This window comes from Barbus barbus (genome assembly GCF_936440315.1).
Source record: "Barbus barbus genome assembly, chromosome: 23".
In the NCBI taxonomy this organism is placed as follows: Eukaryota; Metazoa; Chordata; class Actinopteri; order Cypriniformes; family Cyprinidae; genus Barbus; species Barbus barbus.
Genome location: NC_136751.1, coordinates 26,099,381 through 26,119,805, shown reverse-complemented (window position 1 = coordinate 26,119,805; position 20,425 = coordinate 26,099,381). Strand labels below are relative to the sequence as shown.

The 20,425-nt window shown below is 37.6% G+C and overlaps 1 protein-coding gene across 1 annotated transcript in view; it reads right to left on the bottom strand.

The window, feature by feature from the left end:
* LOC306842673 (C-Jun-amino-terminal kinase-interacting protein 2-like) overlaps positions 1–20,425 on the bottom strand; it is a gene marked incomplete at its 5' end in the record, with an annotated part of 30,283 nt that overhangs the window by 9,541 nt on the left and 317 nt on the right. The window contains 3 exons of the mRNA XM_079373676.1: positions 169–247; positions 332–556; positions 9,223–9,328. Of these exons, the coding sequence (XP_079229802.1) occupies positions 169–247; positions 332–556; positions 9,223–9,328 (410 nt within the window). The remainder of the gene's footprint in view (positions 1–168; positions 248–331; positions 557–9,222; positions 9,329–20,425) is intronic.

Genomic DNA, 20,425 nt, shown 5'->3' with positions numbered 1-20,425 from the left:
TATTAATCAATAGAATATGATCAGTGACGCTCTGATGTAATAATTGTATGAACAGTTATAGTCTGTTAGAGCTTTTTTTTATGTGTTCGTATGTTTTGGAACCTTGGAATTGGTTTTGGAATCCTGTTTTGGAAACTTTTGGAAACTATGCATATAAACAACAATTACCCTGTGAAGTCGGGTTTCGAAGAGAATCCTGCCAGCTTGACTTTCGTGGTGACACATTGCTGTTGTTGTTCAGGGAGTCCTGAGATTAGGACCAAAAGAAGAGTTTAAATACTGATAACATTTGTTTATTGATATATTTATTTCAGGTGTGCATAAGAGGTACCTGTGAAACTGGTGCAGTCAGGTTTAGAGTGGTTGGGCGGCTCTTCAGGGTGCCCAGAGTAGGGGAGAGGGGAGGAGATGCTGATGGTGAGGGAGGGGCATCAGGATCTGCATCCTCTTCTTCTTCATCATCATCTTCATCATCGATCATCTCAAACTCTTGGAAGTCGTCTTGGAATGAGCACACTGGGTGGTGGAAATCGTTCTTTTCTAAAATTAAACAGTCCTTTACAAAGAAGAAGAAAAGAAATTGTAAATATTTTACCTGAAATTGTTTTTTTAATATCTTGTGTTGCACTGTAAAACATTACCATAAATCAATAATGCAGTCTGAAACAGGGGTGACTGAATGAACCAGTGAAGAGCAAATATACACAAAAATTCGATATCCACAAATATCAGTCAGCACGAACAGGAGCAAACGCTTTGCATGTCTACCATGCATGATTCAACATGACCTTTTTCTCTGCTGTTAATGTTGTGTTCCATCCATTAGCTGGGCCATATGTTCACCCTGGACTGGATGAAGTCTTGACTGCTAGCCAGGCCATAATTTCTGAAACATGTGTTACTATATATATAGATCAGTGGTTGCAGGAAAAACAAACCCTATCTTGCAGATATGTTTAATGACAAATACAGCATATATTTATGACTGCAATACTGAAACTAACAGCGAGTTTAAAAAAAAAAAAAAAACTAATTGAGGTTGTTACAACAGGAAATAATTTAGACATCCTTCAGTTGGTAAAAATACAATAAAAATGTATTTACAGTAATGCGTTTACAATTGAAGTCTATGGGACAATTATACAAGAGAATTAAAAATATAAAACATGTGAGACTCATATTTTTGATAAAATACTTAATTCTTTATTAAAAAATAATAATTGTAAGTGCATTACTGGAAGCTTGTTTTCACATTTACCCTGGAATATTCCTTTATAGTTATTAAAATAAATGTAGGGCGGGACTAGATTTTAATCGATCAGTAATTGATTGGTTAGTGAAAAGTGGACGTTACACCAAAACAGAGTCAGATTCAGAGTCTGATTCATATCATTCACAATGTGTATTAAGAAAGTAAATAGGATGAATTTAGAATTAATTTTGTCTTTAAAAGGGAAAGTGGATGGATTGCGGATGGACTGGACGAAGCTGAGAGAATCATGTCTTATGGGGAAGGGCAGATGGTGATCGATGCTAAAGCTTCTCAGGTTACAGCGCCCTTCCAGGAAAACAAGTCAATGCACTTACATAAGCCTAACGTCTGATATTCACCTCAATTAAGAACGCACACATTAGGGTTAAAATTCTGTTTGTTGCTTGGCAAATGTGTGTGGGTGATGTCATTAAAAGTCTCACGCTGCATTAGATTCACAACCAGCTGGCACTGCAGAGACCTGAATCTATATGTCGTCACTAACCAAATCAATACCAGCAGCAGACAAACACACTGTGACCAATAACCACACTTAGGAGAGAGACGTATATACTGTAATGCTGTTCTAGCTGTACTGCATGAGTTAGTGTATAAATGCTCTGTTGAAACTCTATCGTTCTGATATTTCCAAGGACGAGGCCTCACCCCTGACCAGCACTGATGTTACATCCCCGCTCAGAGACGGAGTCAGCATTACACCAGCAAAAAGTGTTCTGCTGAGCCAGCCGAACTCACACAGAAGTCATGAATGGATGCAGTGCTGTCGATGCTGACCGCATAGGCAGAGCAAGGGAGAGATGAAGAGGAAAAAATAAAAGATGCAGTGTTAGAAGGTCAAGAAAAAACCATAAGATTCTAAATAGAGAGAAGCTTAAAGAGTACACATAAACACAAACACTACAGCACACGCATACACACACGGATCAGCTGTATACTGCAGTAGAAGCAGGAAGGAGGCAGGGCAGTGATACCACTGATGTCTCAGACAAGTATCTATACTAATGCAGAGACATTAACTACAGCACTGCACTACACTGCATAATCGAGGGCTCTTGAATAATTCATAAGACAACCTATTCATCAGTTCTGAATGAGTCAGTCAGTGTTGCCTGATTTATTATAGTTACAAAAAAGAACATTTTTCCAGGTAATCATATATCGTATAATACGTACAATCGTATAACACATTAAGAAACTTTAAGAAAGACCAGGGGTAGTTTTTACACTTATTTTACTTTTTTTTTTTTACCCCAAGAAATATTTCTGAAGGTAAGTTTATGAAGTTATGAGTTTTAATTTTTTTTTTATTAAAGTCATACACCTTAAAGTCTTGTCAATAAAATAAGATAAAATTAAATAAAATCATGAACATTATTACAGTCATTGCCTAGGGGAAAAAATATAGTTCACTGAACATATGAACTTTTATTTCTATTGAAAACCTACTATTTAATACTCTTGAAAAAAATATATTGTTATTAAGTAAAATATAAAATGTTGAGTAAAAATCTACCTTGATTATACAGTTAAACATACAAACTGTTATCTCTGAAAATATGTCAGTTTTTACTCAAAATCTGAGATATAGCTCTTAAGACAACTTCCCCATGTGACTATCCCTTATCAACCCTATATAAAATGATATATTTAATATAAACCTAAAATATTCTTGTAAAAAAAAAGAAATACAAAAAACCTGCACATAGCACTGTTTTCTGCTCCACCCTCTGAGCTGATGACATCAATAATGACTCAGTCTTTCTTCTGGGGTCCTGAGCCACAGTGCTGCTCAGTTTAGCAGACTGCAATGTGGTGAAATGTTACCAGATAAATACTTCCTCTGAATACATGAACTAGAAAGCAAATGTGTAAGAAATGCACGAAATGAGTATTCTCACACACACACACATACACAGCTCCACAAGAAAAACATCTCACCCTCTTGTCTTTGATCTCTCATTATGAGCAGTTTGGACAGACACTAAGATGGCACATCTCATGCTGCTTAGCTAATCCCTCACACACACACACACACACACAGTCATAAAACAATATAATTGCAGATTTAACCCTTAAACATGCACTTTAGCTCTACATGATGGGTGGGCCTGAAAGACGCTAAGAAATAATATATTTACATATTTCAGCTATCTTAATGAAGGGTGCACAGCTATAGGGAACACAATAATGGACAATAACATAACTTTTTTTTATCATAATAATTTAACAAATTCATGAAGATCCTAATCACATTCATAATGTGCTCTTTTGAAACCAATATCTTGCACTTTTTTAATAATAAAATGAATTGCTTTCATCCAAACATTCTTCCTACTCTTAAATTCCTTTTCTTTTCTTTTTCTGCGGATGTAGTTAAGGCTGCAAAAGCGGGAAGCAGTGCCCCACATGATTTTAAGCCACATATACTGTGTCATTAAGAAATATGTCATATTACGCAAGTTAAATTAGATGTAAATGCAGTTTCATGTTGTTTTTCCAATACTGCACGCGACTCTGCTCAGTTAACGTTCATCAACATACAGCATATTGTAATATGCAAAACCCCAGAAACCCAAATCTGTTAAATGTACTCTGAGAGCCGGAGCTCTGTGTGACAGAATGAATAATCCATGAAGAAAGCGAGAGAGAGAGAGGGCGAGAAAGCTGGAGAGAGAGTGAGAGAGTGTTTGGAAGGATGGAATTGTTGGCTGGAAATGATCTGTACAAGAATCATTCTAGAAACATTAATGTCAAAATGTCACAATCGTTACTGACTGGCACAATGAGCACAGCCACAAATAGCTCAAATGTATTTATCTCTATTTCACAGCATGTGTAGGTGTGTTTTTGTCATGAGATGTGTGATATGGAATGTCAAAAACTGATTCAAGCTGCAAAAGAAAAATTATACATTTATGAAAACCGACTACTACACTAAATTGCGGGCTTTCTGAAAGCTCTAGCAGAAATCACATGAATAAAATAACGTTTTCACATAAGGCATCAAAAGAAAAATGGATAAAACAAAAATCGGATAAATTTATCATTGTAGCATTAGTGTCATTACAACATTTAGCACAAAAACAATCAAATGTGGTTGTAATGGGATAAACAAAATTATATTACATGAAATTACTGTTTGGAGAAAATGACAAAGTTTTCTGCTCTGAGAAGAAAAGTCAGAACTGTGCGACATAAACTTACAATTGTGAGAAAATTGTGTTGTTGTTGTTTTTAATCCATGCTGGAAAAAATAATTGTGTGATATAAACTAAGATTTGTAAAATATAAACTCAGAATTGCAACAAAAAAAATAAAAAATCAGAAAGTCACACTTTTTTCCTCAGAATTGCCAGTTTATATCTCACAATTCTGAGTTTATTTACATGCGTCGTCAAAAAAAACAGGCTTCCATAATAAACCGATTTTCAATGTCAAATAGTATAAATGTCAACATCACAGTCACATGGTAGAAAATGGCCGTTACAATCAGTCCACAAATATACTCTGATAAGCTCCTCCTCCTTAGTTACTGTTGCTAACCTGACAAACATTCCTAGTATTTGTTTATGGTCACCAAAAAAGGCTACAGTATGAAAAGAAAGCTACCTATTGTCACGAGTCCGGGCCCTGCGCTTCTCCCTGTCGCCACCAGAGGTCACCATCTCCCTTCCACCCGGACTCACCTCACGTAATCACGTACACCTGCCACATCACGTACACCTGCCACATCACGTACACCTGTCACATTACACACACCTGTCCCACTCATTACACCCACAGCTGTTCCCAATTGCCACGGACTATTTAGTCTCCCCTCTCCCACCACTCTGCCTGGTTGCGTTATTTGATATTTGTTAATTCTGTGGTAAATGTGTCAAAAGTGATTTTGTTTCTAGTGTTTGCTCTGGGCTGGGATACACGCACCTCATTGCCGTTTTTGTATCCCAGTCCTTTTTCTGTTTTGTTTTGTGCCGTGTTGGCCTTTTTGTTGCTCATTAAAAGAACCTTACCTGCAATTGGACCCTGACTTCATCTTTCCACGGTGCTTTTCACGGCGTCCCGTGACACCTATGAAAAGTGAAACTGGCCAAATTTGATTTTTGATTCAGAATCAAAGCAATCACTTAACACAGTTAACAAATAAAATTCAAATTTGATATATATATATATATATATATATATATATATATATATATATATTAGGGGTGGCACGGTACATGTATTCGTACCGACCCGTCACGGTACGGACATCTCGGTTCGGTGCATGAGGCCTTACGACGAATACAGGCAATTCACCTCCAATCCAGAACGGGGTAGTAATGCAACGCTGTTTGATAACCACCAGCAGAAGAACAGCGAATGCCATGAGTTGCGCACTTGAAAACAAAGCCCACTAGACAGTGACCATGTGTTGATTCTGAACGCGTCTCTCACATTGACTGACGAAGGAGTATACTTTAAAGGCTTGCTCACTCAACTGTTTGCGAAATGGAGCTTTGTGCTCGTGTATCCTACCGCTCTCATTTGACACAAATCCAAATATTCCATAATATTTCCATATTTGCGATGTAATGTATCTGAATGCTAAACTATTATTTATTATGTAAATTATAGCGTTTGTACTTCAGTCACGTTCCAACGGTGACACAGAGGCGGGTGCGCTGATGTTTGGTTCACTGTATTTTATTTTGATAAAGTATCAACTGCGCTGTCAAGTTAGCAATGCTGGAACTGATGTGTGTGTGCGATCACTTCAATTGTTTCCTTATACCAGCAGAATCAACTTTAAACACTTGTCTTATTAATAATCACTGTATAAAGGTCTGCTTTTATTTGTGTACACTCACAATGAAAACAAAACAGATTTTATATATATATATATATATATATATATATATATATATATATATAACATGTAATAATATTTAGTATTTTCACATCTAGATGGAAAAAAAATTGTAATTTGGACTACTTCCTGTTCAAAATAAATAAAGAAACTGAGCATAGCAAATTTCTTTTTTTTTCCTGTTGTACCGAAATCGTATCGAACCGTGACCCCCAAACTGGGGTACATACCGAACCGTGACATCTGTGTACTGTGCCACCCCTAATATATATATATATATATATATATATATATATATATATATATATATATATATATATATATATATATATATATATATATATAATATATTATATATATATATATAAATTATGTCAAAGGGATAAAATAATATTGGTAATTATTATTTGTTTATTTTTAATACATTTCTTGACCTGTTGAAAAACAAAATCAGAAGTGTAATTTTTTTCCCCAGGAATATATAAATCACCTTAATCACAGAAAAATGTTTATCATTGATAATGCCTCAAATACTAATATGAAGTTAATATGACAACAAAAAAATATTTCCAATCCAATAGCTATTGTTTGTACAAACCTTGAAGTATTCTTATGTAATTGCTCTCAGTGGCACATTGGAGGCACAGTGGATGTCTTCTGTGATTTTATAGACTCTAGTTGCATAGACAAGGGACAGGCCCTTCAAACACGATGCATAATCCTGTGGGACAGGCGTGTGTATGTGTGAGCTGAATTATAGCCGCTAACTGTGGCAAAAAAAAGAAAAACTGTAGCCTGACACACTGCATAGACTCTGTCGCCCACTTTGAGATCATCCAACCAATCAATAAACGACCAGCCTATGGACCATCCAATCACCATCCAGAACCAACTAATCAATCTGCCTACATTCTGAACAATGTGAAGTCACTGCATGCTATGATGCCCACAGACTGTGATTGTGTGAACCGAATCACTGAATTTAAATCAATTTGACACACCAAAGGCATGTGAGGTGTTATAATCGAAGCAATACATGCACATTTGAACATTTTGCAGAGAACACAGGCAGAAAAAAATTAGGAGCAGGGTGAGGAAGAGGAAGTGGTTTTGTTGTAATAGGACTGGGGTGCAGAAAGCTGAGAAGAGAGGTCTGCATAGCAGCAAACTTCACTGGGTCACCAGCCCTTCTACTGCAGCCGTGGCACACCGCCACTGCAATAAAACATTTACAATCCCTCAGTGCAGCCAGCACACACATAGTATCAAATACAAATATTTCCACAATAACATCCATATTAACACAGCACAAAGGGAAAAGACTTCTACATTTGGATGTTTTACAATAGTTCTATATAGGTTCATGTTTTCATTCCATTTAATGTTAACATTCAGAATTCAACTGAGAATGTTTTTAGAAAGGGGTCATTGGATGCGACATGCACTTTTACAAGCTGTTTGAACTGAAATGTGTGTTGGCAGTGTGTACACAACCACCCTATAATGATAAAGATCCTGTGCCACGTCACACAGACCCAAGCCCTCCCACGATAGTTGATTGACACTAGCGTTTTTCCTTAGATCCTCCTTATTGAGATGCCATCAGTCCGCCATTGTTTCGATGCCGGAGCAGATATAGACAAAAATGTTTCCATAGCGATTGAGGTGTTTTGTTGTTGATGTAATAATGAACATATTGTAGCAGTCGTCATTTACTCCTGACATCTGACCCGCTGAAGACACAGTGGATTAAAAGTAAAAGTAAAGTCGTGACGTATTGTCAAGTATGGTGACCCATACTCGAAATTGGTGCTCTGCGTTTAACCCATCCAAGTGCACACACACAGCAGTGAGTAGTGAACAAATGCACACACACACACACCGTGAACACACACCCGGAGCAGTGGGCAGCCATGCTGCAGCGCCCGGGGAGCAATTGGGGGTTCGGTGCAAGGGCCTTGCTCAAGGGCACCTCAGTCGTGGTATTGAGGGTGGAGAGAGCGCTGCACATTCACTCCCCCCACCTACAATTCCTGCCGGCCAGGGACTCGAACCCGCAACCTTTCGATTACGAGTCCGACTCGCTAACCATTAGGCCACGACTTCCCCACATTTGATACATTTGTTTCTGAAGGGAATGTGCCCCCGATCTACCTAAATGCATCTATGTTCACGCGAATCATTCGTGATCCAGCTTCACCTCCAGGAGAAGTGAGTGTAAGGTTTTTTAATGAATCTTTGCAAATCTCTTTTCCTAATAATATGCTAATTAGCAAGTTTCACAATGAATGCGGCTAAAGTTTATCGTCTCTCAGAGAGTGGCTCGGAAGCGAGGGGCAGGGTGAGCGGAGCTCATTTGCATTTAAAGCGACATGCAATAATCAGCTTGCTGTAGACAGAGCTGTTTTGACAGGGTAAAAATTGTGTTGTTTTACACTACCACTGAGAAATTTTAACCAAGCTATGTTACACACTTTTCATTAAGTCTCTAAAGAATAATATCAGCTTGTGGAAAATGGGTATCCGATGACCCCTTTAAAGGTAAATCCTGAATTTGAGTTGGATTTTAATTGATATAGCAAACAGGATGCAGAATTGCATAAAGAATCTGAATGCAAGGGAGTAGAATGGAGTATGAAAGTAGAATTGATTCAAAGGGATTTAAATTCTGAGAAATTCATTCAAAATGCAATTTTTATAAGCAAATAGATAGATCGATAGATAGATAGATAGATAGATAGATAGATAGATAGATAGATAGATAGATAGATAGATAGATAGATAGATAGATAGATAGATAGATAGATAGATAGATAGATAGAATTTATGCTTTCAAACCTAGAGCCTTTTAAAATGCAAATGAGCTCTTTGACATGCATGACTGCCAAGTGAAGTGATGACACTATTTCCAAAGGTGCGATAAGCCACATATTCATCCATATGTAAATATGTATATATTAGCTGCTCTTCCTGAATACATAAACAGCCTGCTGAGCATGCTAGAGCTTACAGTTTCCTGGAGGTACCACACTAGACTCACTGAATAAAATAAAATAAAATAAAAAAATAAAATAAAGGATGCATTGTGAATAGTTCATACCTTTTCGTAAGGGTCAGAGTCATAGTTGAGGCCTATGCCACAATCGTCTGTGATTTCAGACAAATCTTCATCATCAAACTCCTCCAGACTGATGTCATGAGCCGGCCTGCAAACAGAAACAGAAACAATGAATACAAAAGTTCTCCCATTATTTGAAATGCTCATAAATCAAAATCACGATTTTCTTTAAATATACTGAAATCAGCAGGGTTGTGTGAGGGTTAGAAAATATCATCACCGCTGTATGAAAACCATAGCATCTTTGAGATGTGCTGGCTAATGTGTGTGTGTGTGTGTGTGTGTGTGTGTGTGTGTGCGTTTTTGTGACAAATGAGGATAAATTTGTATAATGACACAGGTATGACACAGGTATTACAAGGTGAAGGTGACTTTTCAGGACATTGACCCATGTCCCCACTTTTCAAAACGCTTATAAATCATACAGAGTGAGTTTTTTTGGGGAAAGTTGAAATGCACAGTCTCCTGTGAGGGCTAAGTTTAGGTGTAGGGTAGGTGTAGGGCAATAGCACATACAGTTTGTACAGTATAAAATCCATTACGCCTATGGGATGTCCCCACTTTTCACATAAACAAACATGTGTCTGTGTGTGTGTGTGTGTGTGTGTCTGTGGAAGTCTGATCTGAAATATGAGCTGCCAAGACACAGCAGCTGATTCCACACACACAGGTCACTAGCCTAAGTAATCCACAAGGTCACTAAGATTAGCACACTCTTTCATATGCACACACACACACACATTCACACAAACACATACACAGAAGCACAACACCAGCTAAGATATGATCACTAAACCTTTAAACAACATAATTTCTCTCCTCCACCATCCCCGTTCATTATTGATAAGTGGATTAGCATGCTGCTAAATAAGGCCAGCCTCTGTTTTGCCTTATTTGGCTCTGCTTTGGCTCAACAAAATGCATTAACCCGGATTCTGGTGTATGCTAGCCACTAACGCAGGGACGATTTCATCTCAGCTAAGCCCCACTCAGCTGACAGTAGTGCTGCAATGCAGCTTTTCACAGTCAGAGCGCCACAATCACACAGATCTGTAATATATGGAGGATCCACGACAGAACAAGAGAAAGAGAGAGGAGGAGAGAGACTTGTTTACTGGGTGCACTTGTCTGAAAATATTGATATTTAATAATATACATCTGGATTCAGAAGAAGGCCCTGTGTAATGCTTTAATCAAATTTTACCTAAATAAGTCGTATAGCTATTAATCTACTAATATTGCTACAAAAATGACATAGGATGAAACATGCAGGTTAATTTCGGCACTGAAATTCAAATGGCTAAGCACTTTAAAAGTTGTAGCAAAAAAAGTCAATATACTGTATCTCTGACTGCACATCAGTTAAATTCTATAAATTATATAAGACGCTGAAGTTGAGCAGTCCAAAATGTTCCCCTGACTGTAAATCACTCTGGTCCTCTAATAAATAATATTTAGAAATTGTTGTCAGCCCATCCATGAACCTGAGAGCAATAAACAAATAAATATTTTATTAAGTACATAATTAATCCATCCATTAACTAATAAAAAAAATAAATTACAAAAGAAATCTGTCATTTTTAGTCACAAACATGGTTAGAAACAACAATTGAATACTCAAATAGTTCAATGCATGTCTTTGATTATGTAATTTATGAAGAAATAGAACATTTAAATAGAATAATATAATAAAAATGAAGTAAAATGGACTAAACTTTGTCATTTAAAAGAGAAGCAGTTCACTTTAGATTTTAATTTTATTTTGTGGCCTGTTTGTAAACCAATATCATCTATGCACATCATAAAACATGTGGGCAATCATGATTTATACTGTGATGAAATACTTCCTGAATGCAGCATTTGCTCATTTGTGTTAATTTGGTCCTTTAATGTGATCATTTCTCTGCTGGCACAGTGGCACTCATATCCTTTTTACTCACAAGGCGCATTTAAGTGAATCACATTCATCAATAATGACTCATTGTGTTCCATGCATGTTCAAGCTATTGCTGGTATTTGTGTCACAGGTCAAAACTGCTGAACTCATGACTAACTATGCTGACAAAATGTTACCAGTCATCTTCTAAAAACCACAAATCATTTCATCAGTAAAGTATAGCTCAAAACAAATGCTAAACCAATAATTGGTCTGCATTTAACATATGAAGCCTTGCAAGCTCTATAAACTCTTTGTAATGCCTCCATTTCAGAAGTCCTAATGACGTCAGTAATGGCATTGGCATTCACTCAGCCCTCTTTTGAAAAAACGAGCAAAAATAATAAAATAGTATTAACATACTTGAGGAAGAACCTGCTAGGCTCATTCAGAAAAACTCAGTTTGGCAATGAAGTGGCTTTTGGAAAAGTGAACACCACCAAGTATCAGATGTACTGGGCTCCAGTCAGCTCTGAAATGGTTAAGTGGCTGTTTAAAAGGTAATTGTACTTGTTTTGTTTTTTTTCACATTTCTCTGGGCTTTCTGACTGTATGATACAAATGAATGCTCTTTGACTTCATATGATTTCATTCTAATCAACTATACAAATGTGTGTCCTATTTTTATACTGTTGGCAGTTTAGACTATAGATATTAACAACAGTCTAAAAGTTAAATCTAGAAGTTAAATATTAAAATGGCACCTGCAGTGTAAAATATTTAGTCATTTAACTTAAATATATAATTATTTTATTCAGTTAAAAATATATGTATTTAATAACACAATCAACCTGACAATATCTGTAAAAATTGTTCAAAGTCATACAGCTGTGGAAATCTTGTTGTTTCAGTGGCCTGTCTGTCAAAGCCTGATGCACAGCACAAGGGAAATCAAGTGTGTAGAATCTCATCATGTGTGCTGACCTGTGGGTCAGATTACAGATGAATGAACAGGAGATGGACTGGTGTAATCAGAGATGCCAGGCTATTGTTGACACTGGCACCCCCCTCCTCATTTTCCCCCAACATGGCAACCCTGACTATACTGGAGCACAACAGAACCAAACTGGAAAGGTCAACTACTACTAACTATTTCTCACATCTAAGCAAGATGTTTTATTTTTTCATGCTTTATTTTTGCGTTTTATTTTTTCATGCTTCTAACAAGCGGTGTTTGCTTTTCAGTGACTTGATAAAGCAAAATTATTGTTGGTTTTCTTTTACCCATATGCTCCAAAAAGCTTTCTGAAGAGGGAAATATATACTATGTTAAGTGGATAGTTCTCACAAAAATAAAAAAATTTCTATCATCATTTACTCATACTCGAGTTGTTCCAAAGCAGTATGAGTAGCCTTCTTCTGTTGAACACAAAATAACATATTTTGAATTTGAAGATTTTTTGTAACCAAACCGTTGCTGTTAATCATTGACTAAATCTGATCATTATATAACATAGAAAAAATACTATGGAAGTCAATGGCTACCAGCAACTTTTTGAGTACCAACATTAATATCATCTTCTTTTCTTCAAAAGAAAAAAAAAATGGTAATGCTTTAGTATAGGGACCAACTCTCACTATCAACTAGTTCTTTATTAGCATAGCTATTATTAACATACTGGCTGTTTATTAGTACTTATAAAGCACAAGTTCTGCATGACCATATTTTACATCCCTAATCCTACCCAACACCTAAACTTGACAACTACCTTACTAACTATTAATAAGCAGCAAATTAGGAGTTTATTGAGGCAAAAGTCATAGTTAATGATTTGTTAATAGCGAGAATTGGCCCTTAAAATAAAGTGACCAAAAACAAAATCATACAGGTTTACAACAACATTAAGATGAGTAAATGATGACAACATTTTCATTTTTGGGTGTACTATCCCTTTAATTCACCATCCTGACTTTTTTTCCTTCTACAGAACACGTAAAACATTTTGGGGAAAAAAATCTAAACAGTAGAACAGAATTTTCCTTTATGGGTAAACTAAGTAGTATGTTATAGTCTAAACAAACAAACAAATAAATAAAGTCAATATGATTCAAAGTTGATCACCGTATAACAGCTCGTATGGTTCAGTTTAACAATCTCTGAGTTCTCTTCCAGAATCTCTGAAACTCTTTTCTTCCAGAAAAAGCTAATATTTCTCTAACCCCTGTCATTTCAGCACTGAACATATTTCTACATGAGCCTCTAATGACCCTCCCATGAGATGAAATACGGTAGTGTGGAAATAATCCCACATACATGAGAAAAACCCAGACAGTGGATTGTGTGCTTTGAAGATGCGTTTTAATGAGCTTCTGTTTAATCACTGAACTATCAGAGGATTTAGATGAATGTCGCTCCACTGAGCACGTCAACCCCAGTGTGTGTGTGTGTGTGTGTTTAGGGTATAATGCCACTTCTAAGACTAGCTAATCCAAATTGCGCCTCACACTTTAAAATAAATAAACAGATCTACAGCAGATCTCTGTCTCCATTCACACAGTCCATGCTCAGATCTAAACTGTGGCTTGACAGCAGACGGTAGAGGAGCTCCTGGGAGAAGCTGCTCTAGACTCAGAACCACTCTGTGATATTAGTTACAGACTCACAGCGATTCATGAATTATGAATGAGTTCACAAAAACCAGATCTAGCAGCAGTGCTAATGACGGAATGCATCTATAAACACATTTAGCTTTGCATATTAACCTACAGTAAATGGAGAGATATTTAAAGTCAGTTTTGCCTATAATTAAAAGTGTTTTACACACACACAAAACAATGTGTTAATATTCTATATTCTAAAAAAAAATATTTTTCCATAAACTGCATAGTAACGCCTTGGTGACATTTCCGCATTGTAGTGACAGTGTTGTGCATGTGTTCTGTGAGGATAGGGAATGCTTATTTATTGTTAAATCAATTAAGAATGTACGGAATAGGCGAGATCATTAACTGTAAATCACAGCGACAAAAAGATTTAGTATGTCCCATCTCCAGATGGGATGTTATTCACATAATTAATCAAAGATAAAACACCTGTTTTCTCAATGAACTTCTAACCTTTCCATAAACAGCCTTATCAATCTTGTACATGAAGAGATTATTTATTAGGATTCTTCACTGATGACCATCTCAATGGCTCCTTATGTTTGATTGTTTCCCAAAGACCCAATCTTACTCTCTAGTCTTCCCGGCAAACATCAGTTAGCCGCTCCAAACCTGTTAATTCTAATTACAAAAGGTGGGGCATGTTTCAGGCCCTGGGGGACGCACATACGCTGCCAATCATTGGCTGTTGCCATAGTTGCTGCGCTGTGCAAGGGGTGATGTCACACCATTAACTGAATACCACTGAGACACACGGCAGGTTAAGTAGGGTGAGGTCACCTCTGCAGCTGTCACCATGACAACCACATCCCACCAGAGATGGGCTTAATGTGCTGAATCATGCATCTATTCACCAGGCTGTTTTGTTTTCAAACAATGGTGACTTCTGGACTGTTGCATGCACTGATACTTCAATACATTCCAAATGCAATAAAGAGTCAGATTAGAAAGAAAGTGAGATTAATATGAGTAAAATAACAATACTAACAGTCAGAAACAGTCTAAACAGTGATTTTATTATGTTTGATTTCTGCAAATAATAATCAACCACAACACTGTCACATGTCTGTGTTGAGTTTCTGTTTTTGGTCTTGTTAAGTTCAATGTCACCACCTGTTGTTTCATTAATTATCCCATTAGCCCCTGGCTTTATAAATCCTGAGTTTTCCCCATTTCAGTTACCAGTTATTGTCTATGTTACACGTTTTTTGAGTGGATTGTTATTAAAGAATGTTATTTAGGATTATCTTTGCCTGATCTCATCTTCCTCCTTGGAGCTCCGTAACAGAATAACTGGCCTAAACTGTTTGAGCGGCGTTTTCCCCTTTTTGTTTTGTTGAATTTTATTATGGACCTTCCCCCCGTAAAACTTCTCTGCCTGGAGCAGGGAGATCGCCCGCTGGAAGCTCACACACTGGACTTTATTCAGCTTGCGTGCCTTACTCACTATCCAGACTGCTCGCTCTGTGTTTTTTATTACACCAGCCTGAGTGAGCGGTCAAAGGCACGCGTTCCAGCAGGTGGTCCTAAAGAGGATTTTGCCGCCTTTGTGGAGTGGGTGCTGGTACACAATGACTCTGTTCACCATCGGCCCTGTGGAGGATGATTTCGCCGCCAGCCCCACTCCACCACTGCCAGAGACCAGCCCACCACCAGCGAATGATGCGACGGAGGTGTCGCACGAGGACAAGGTTGGAAGTTACCATCGCCCTGGAGCCTACTTCTCCGCAATGGTCTGACCAGGTGTGTGAGCCGGCTACACCGCTGAGCGCTGAGGGAGTGTTAGTGGAGTTCGGGGAGTTGGAGGATTGCCCCGCCCACACTCCCACCGCTATGAGCAAGTATGAACTGGCCTCTGGTGGATATTATGAGGAGCTGAAGGACATTTTTTCTGTGAACCTGATTGACTTTTTTTTGGAGAGGCGAGCCCTAAGCCCCCTCTTTTTCAAGATACTCCTGTTTCTCCAGTGACTCCTGTGTCTCCTATATGTCCTGAATTCCTGCCCAGCCTCCCTCTCCCACCTCCTCACTCAGCCAGTGCTTCAGCCCCGTCATCACTGCTGTCCTTCAGTCCCTCTGCACCTCTTACTCGCCAGCGGGATATGCCGAGTGTCTTCAGGCCATCTGCTCCATCCTACACAGTGGATCCCCTGTCTCCGCCTCCAGCCTCTGTGCCCCCTGCTCCACCTCGGCCCGTCGACACTTCGGCTCCACCTTGGCTCCTCTCTCCCTCGGCTCCACCGGAAACCATCGGCCATACGACTTCTCCGGGCTCCCTCATCCAATCGGCTCCGCCTTGGTCAGTTGTCGACCTGCCTGCACCTGCAGCTTCGGCTGGCTCCTCCTTCCCCCCGACTCAGTCTTCGTCCTCAGTCCCACCGGCTCAGCCTCTGGCTTTCCGGTTCCTCCTCGGACGTTTGTTGCCTTTTGTTGCGGCTGCTCCTCTGTCTCCAGGACCATCGGCTGAGCGTGGACTCATCGCCTCCTCGGCTCCATCTGGGTCTCCATCAGGGAGGGCTACATCTCCATTGGTCGTCCCCAGGGTGTCCATGACTGTCAAGATGTCATTCCCACCATGGCTCCTCCCGCCTTCGATTCCGCCCTGGGGCCTCGTCCTGGTTGGTCTCTGGCTCAACACATGGCTCCTCCTGTTCCTGGCTTCCACCTTCCACTCCCCCATGGACTTTTATTTTGTTCTGTGTTTGGTTTGCCCTCTCTCCTGCTCCACTCCATCCTCAGTTTGAACTTTTTACGGGGTGAGGACACGCCTTCCCGGGAGGGGGGCGATATCTGTCATATGTCTGTTGCGTTTCTGTTTTTGCCTGTGTCTTGTTAAGTTCATCGTCATATTATAATGAAATTATGTCTCTTGACTCACAGCACAACAGCTAGAATTTAATTAAGGTGAATCTTTACCAAAATCAATATTGTGATTAGACATGCTGATTAGATCACAGGTAGGTCACCAAACATTCTCATTTGCTTTATATGATATGATAATGTCATGTGACCATACTCTACCATACTGGATAAAAGAATCCTGAAAATAATTAAGTTTCAACTAAATATTTAGCAGCACAACTGTTTCAATTTTGATAAGGAGCAATAATATTCTTGTTATATTCTAATTGAAACCAAGCAGATGTTTACTGCCAAACATAAAACATTCATTTCCAGAAGCCGCTCCAACATGCACACATACAAACATTTTCATAGTATTTGTGTATTCCAAAGGGAGCAGCCGTAGACTTACATAAACAGCTTAAGGAGAGGCTGCTTTCATGAGTGTATCTTTTACTGCATTATATGTTTGTGTATTATGCTCGTCTTTTTATGTCGCTGCAGTGTCTATTTGAGGAAGTTTAAGGTTCTGTAGAGAGCATCAGTCCTAAGACCACAGTGCATTACCTAAGAGTACTGCTGAGCCATGCTTATCATCTCACACACACACACACACACACACAGAGCCACACTGTGCTCCCTGGCTAGTGAAAATCCATGCCATAACTCAACCCACACACAGTATGAGAAATGGGAAAATCCCTTTGTGTACTAATGCTTCACTTTTTATATATATATATAAATATATATATATATATATATAAATATAAATATATATATATATATATATATATATATATATATATATATATATATATATATATTTTTTTTTATATATTTACAAATATATAAGCTTCATGTTTAAACATGAATCAACTGGTTTACAACAAAAATTTTAATGATTAGATCAAGCAAAAATAGATCAAAACAGTGCAAATATCTACTTTCTACATAATATTTTTAAGCCATTTAAATACGTTTTGTACTTTTTGTATGCATCTACACTACACTTTTTGTTGTTGTTTTTTAAGTTGCAATTTAAACAAAGATTATTAGATTACAATTTTAGAAGAAAATACTATTTCCATCTTACTAGTTAAACATTTCACATTTAAAGGGATAGTCCACCCAAAAATTAAAATTCTATCATTAATTACTCACCCTCATGTTGTTCCAAACATGTAAGACCTTCGTTCATCTTCGGAACACAAATTAAGATACTTTTGATGAATTCCACATTCCAATTCACACTTGGTGCCATTTTGGGGAGTATCACATAAGTATGTACGCGGATACTTTGATTACGTTCAGATCAAACACATACATATCCGCGTGTGGTGCTGCTGACACAGAACAGCATACGTTGTTTACATATGTGATACTCTCCAAAGATTTGGGGGTAAACTATCCCTTTAATTCAGTGTTACTTGCCATTTCAAGTGAAAAAAAAATTCAGACTAAAAAGTATTTGTGATGTGAATCATGCAATGCACATAAACAGAGCGCTAGAGGGTATGCCATGTATAAATATGTACAATGTACAAAGACTTTTTATCATGCCAGTAAAGCTACTTCAATCTGAATAGAGAGAGACTGGGATTTTCTCTTCATTAAGACATCGTCCTGAGGCATTAGAGAATGCAGAGTGCGGCCCATTATTTCTAATCTGAGAGATGACAGGTTTATGGGAGAACAAGGAGAGTATAAGAACCCACTTTTCCACTATAAAGTAAACAATGAGAGAAAAAGGATTACAAAAATGTAGAGCTGGAAAGAAAAGCAAGAGAGGTGCATCAATTTAAGATGACAACAAAAACATCACATTGGTGCTTTTTCTTAAGCTGTAACCTGTTTGAAATCACCTGCCCTGTTCCAGCACGGCACTTTAGGTTGATGCTTGACCTGAGATCGTCAGAATGTCAGACATGTGATGTGGCCTTCCAGACTGTTTTGATTCATTATGCTGGAAGCTAAGGAGGACGTTCTGATTGTTTTACCTCCGCTCACATGAGGGAAATGTCGTTTTAGTATAAAGGTGGAAGGATTGCTTTGTCTCTCTGTCTATATGTGTTTGCCAGACTGAATATACCTTTTTGACTAAACATCACCTTCATTTCAGGAATAAAATGTGATACAACACACACTTTTGAATTAATGCACTAGATGACAGAGCGACAGGAAGACTAGCATGCCATTGAGAAAATGATCTGTCACTCATAGGATGGTTAAAGCCAACAATTTCCCTTCAAAAGTGGTTAATCTAAATAATATTTCATTTACTGTCACTGCACTTTAATATTTACTTTGAGCAATTTAATCAAAAGAGGATCATATATTTTGTTTAAAAAAAGCCAACAACCCAACTAAAGTAAATTAAAAGTATTTTAATAATTTAAAATAACTATGTTTTAAAGGAATAGTTCACCCAAAAATAAAAATTTGCTGAAACTTTTTCCTCTCAGTTTATCCAAGAATAGCACTTCCTCCAAGTACATCCATGATTAAAATCCATATTTGACATACAACATGTTTCTTTAAAACTACTTTGGAGTGTTCTCGCTTGTAAAAGGTGCTTTTTCTGTGCACATTTCTCTCCTGATTCAGATGACGACTAGAGAAAACAGTATTATGGATAGAGGTCTTGAATTTAGCCAGAGGCAAGAGTTTGATATGAAAAGCATCTTAATTAAGGATTTGTTTCAACACACACACTCTAAAATAAAATCTATAAAAATATGGCACAATATAATGTATAATTTGAAGGACTTTTTCCGTATTTATTTGACCAGTTTTACCATTTCACATTTCATTGCACTGTGTTAACAGAAATGTCCATAAAATTAATGGATAATGTCAGTGAGCTTTTAACTTCACAACACTTAACTGATGGTCTAGAGTCATGATGATTACTTGTGGATTTTTGTGATGTTTTTATCAGCTGTTTGGACTCTCATTTTGACGGCACCCATTCACTGCAGAGGAATCTTGCTGAGCAAGTGATTTAATGCTAAATTTCTCCAAATCTGTTCTAATAAAAAAACAAACATCTACATCTTGTAGCAGATACCAAGCGAAAAACTGATGCACCACCAAAGCACTGTGTTAATCTACACTATAAAAACCTAAAACTAAACTTTATGCAGTAACATATAAATTAACTGCTTTTATTCAATTAAAATGATTTAATATGTCTCAACCTGACTATTGTGTTACACCAATGAAAATCGTTTTAAGGGTTGGATCAGGTGGAAATACCTCCTTACAGTAGCAACTGTAATTTTTACAGTTAAATAGAACCAAGAATATACTGTTCATCCATTTAAATGACTAATACTCAGTTGTACTAGGTACATTCACATGCCAAGAATTATATATCTACTAGCCAAATTAATGCACGTCAACATTTACTTATTTATGCTACTTGTAGGACCTAAATTATGGTACGCAATGATAAAAAATGAGCTAACTCCTTACACTCATTACCCATATTAGAGGTTCCTGTAATATTAGAGTAATACCAATACCTTTATTATTAATGTGCAATTACAAGCAGGTCCGCAAACACAATTAAGTACCGGTTCATTGGTATTACACAGCACTACACAATTGTGGGAACACTGTATTGTGTGATCAAAATTTAAAATGCAGTTATGAGCATCACAACAGGGCGTGGGCCTTTCCAGTATATGCCAACTATCTCAGAGAGGATGCGTCAGGCAATGACATGCCAGGAAAAAAAAAAAAATCATCTGTCCTTCATTCAATTTCACGTACATAAGTGCATTGTTTTACATACACATTAAA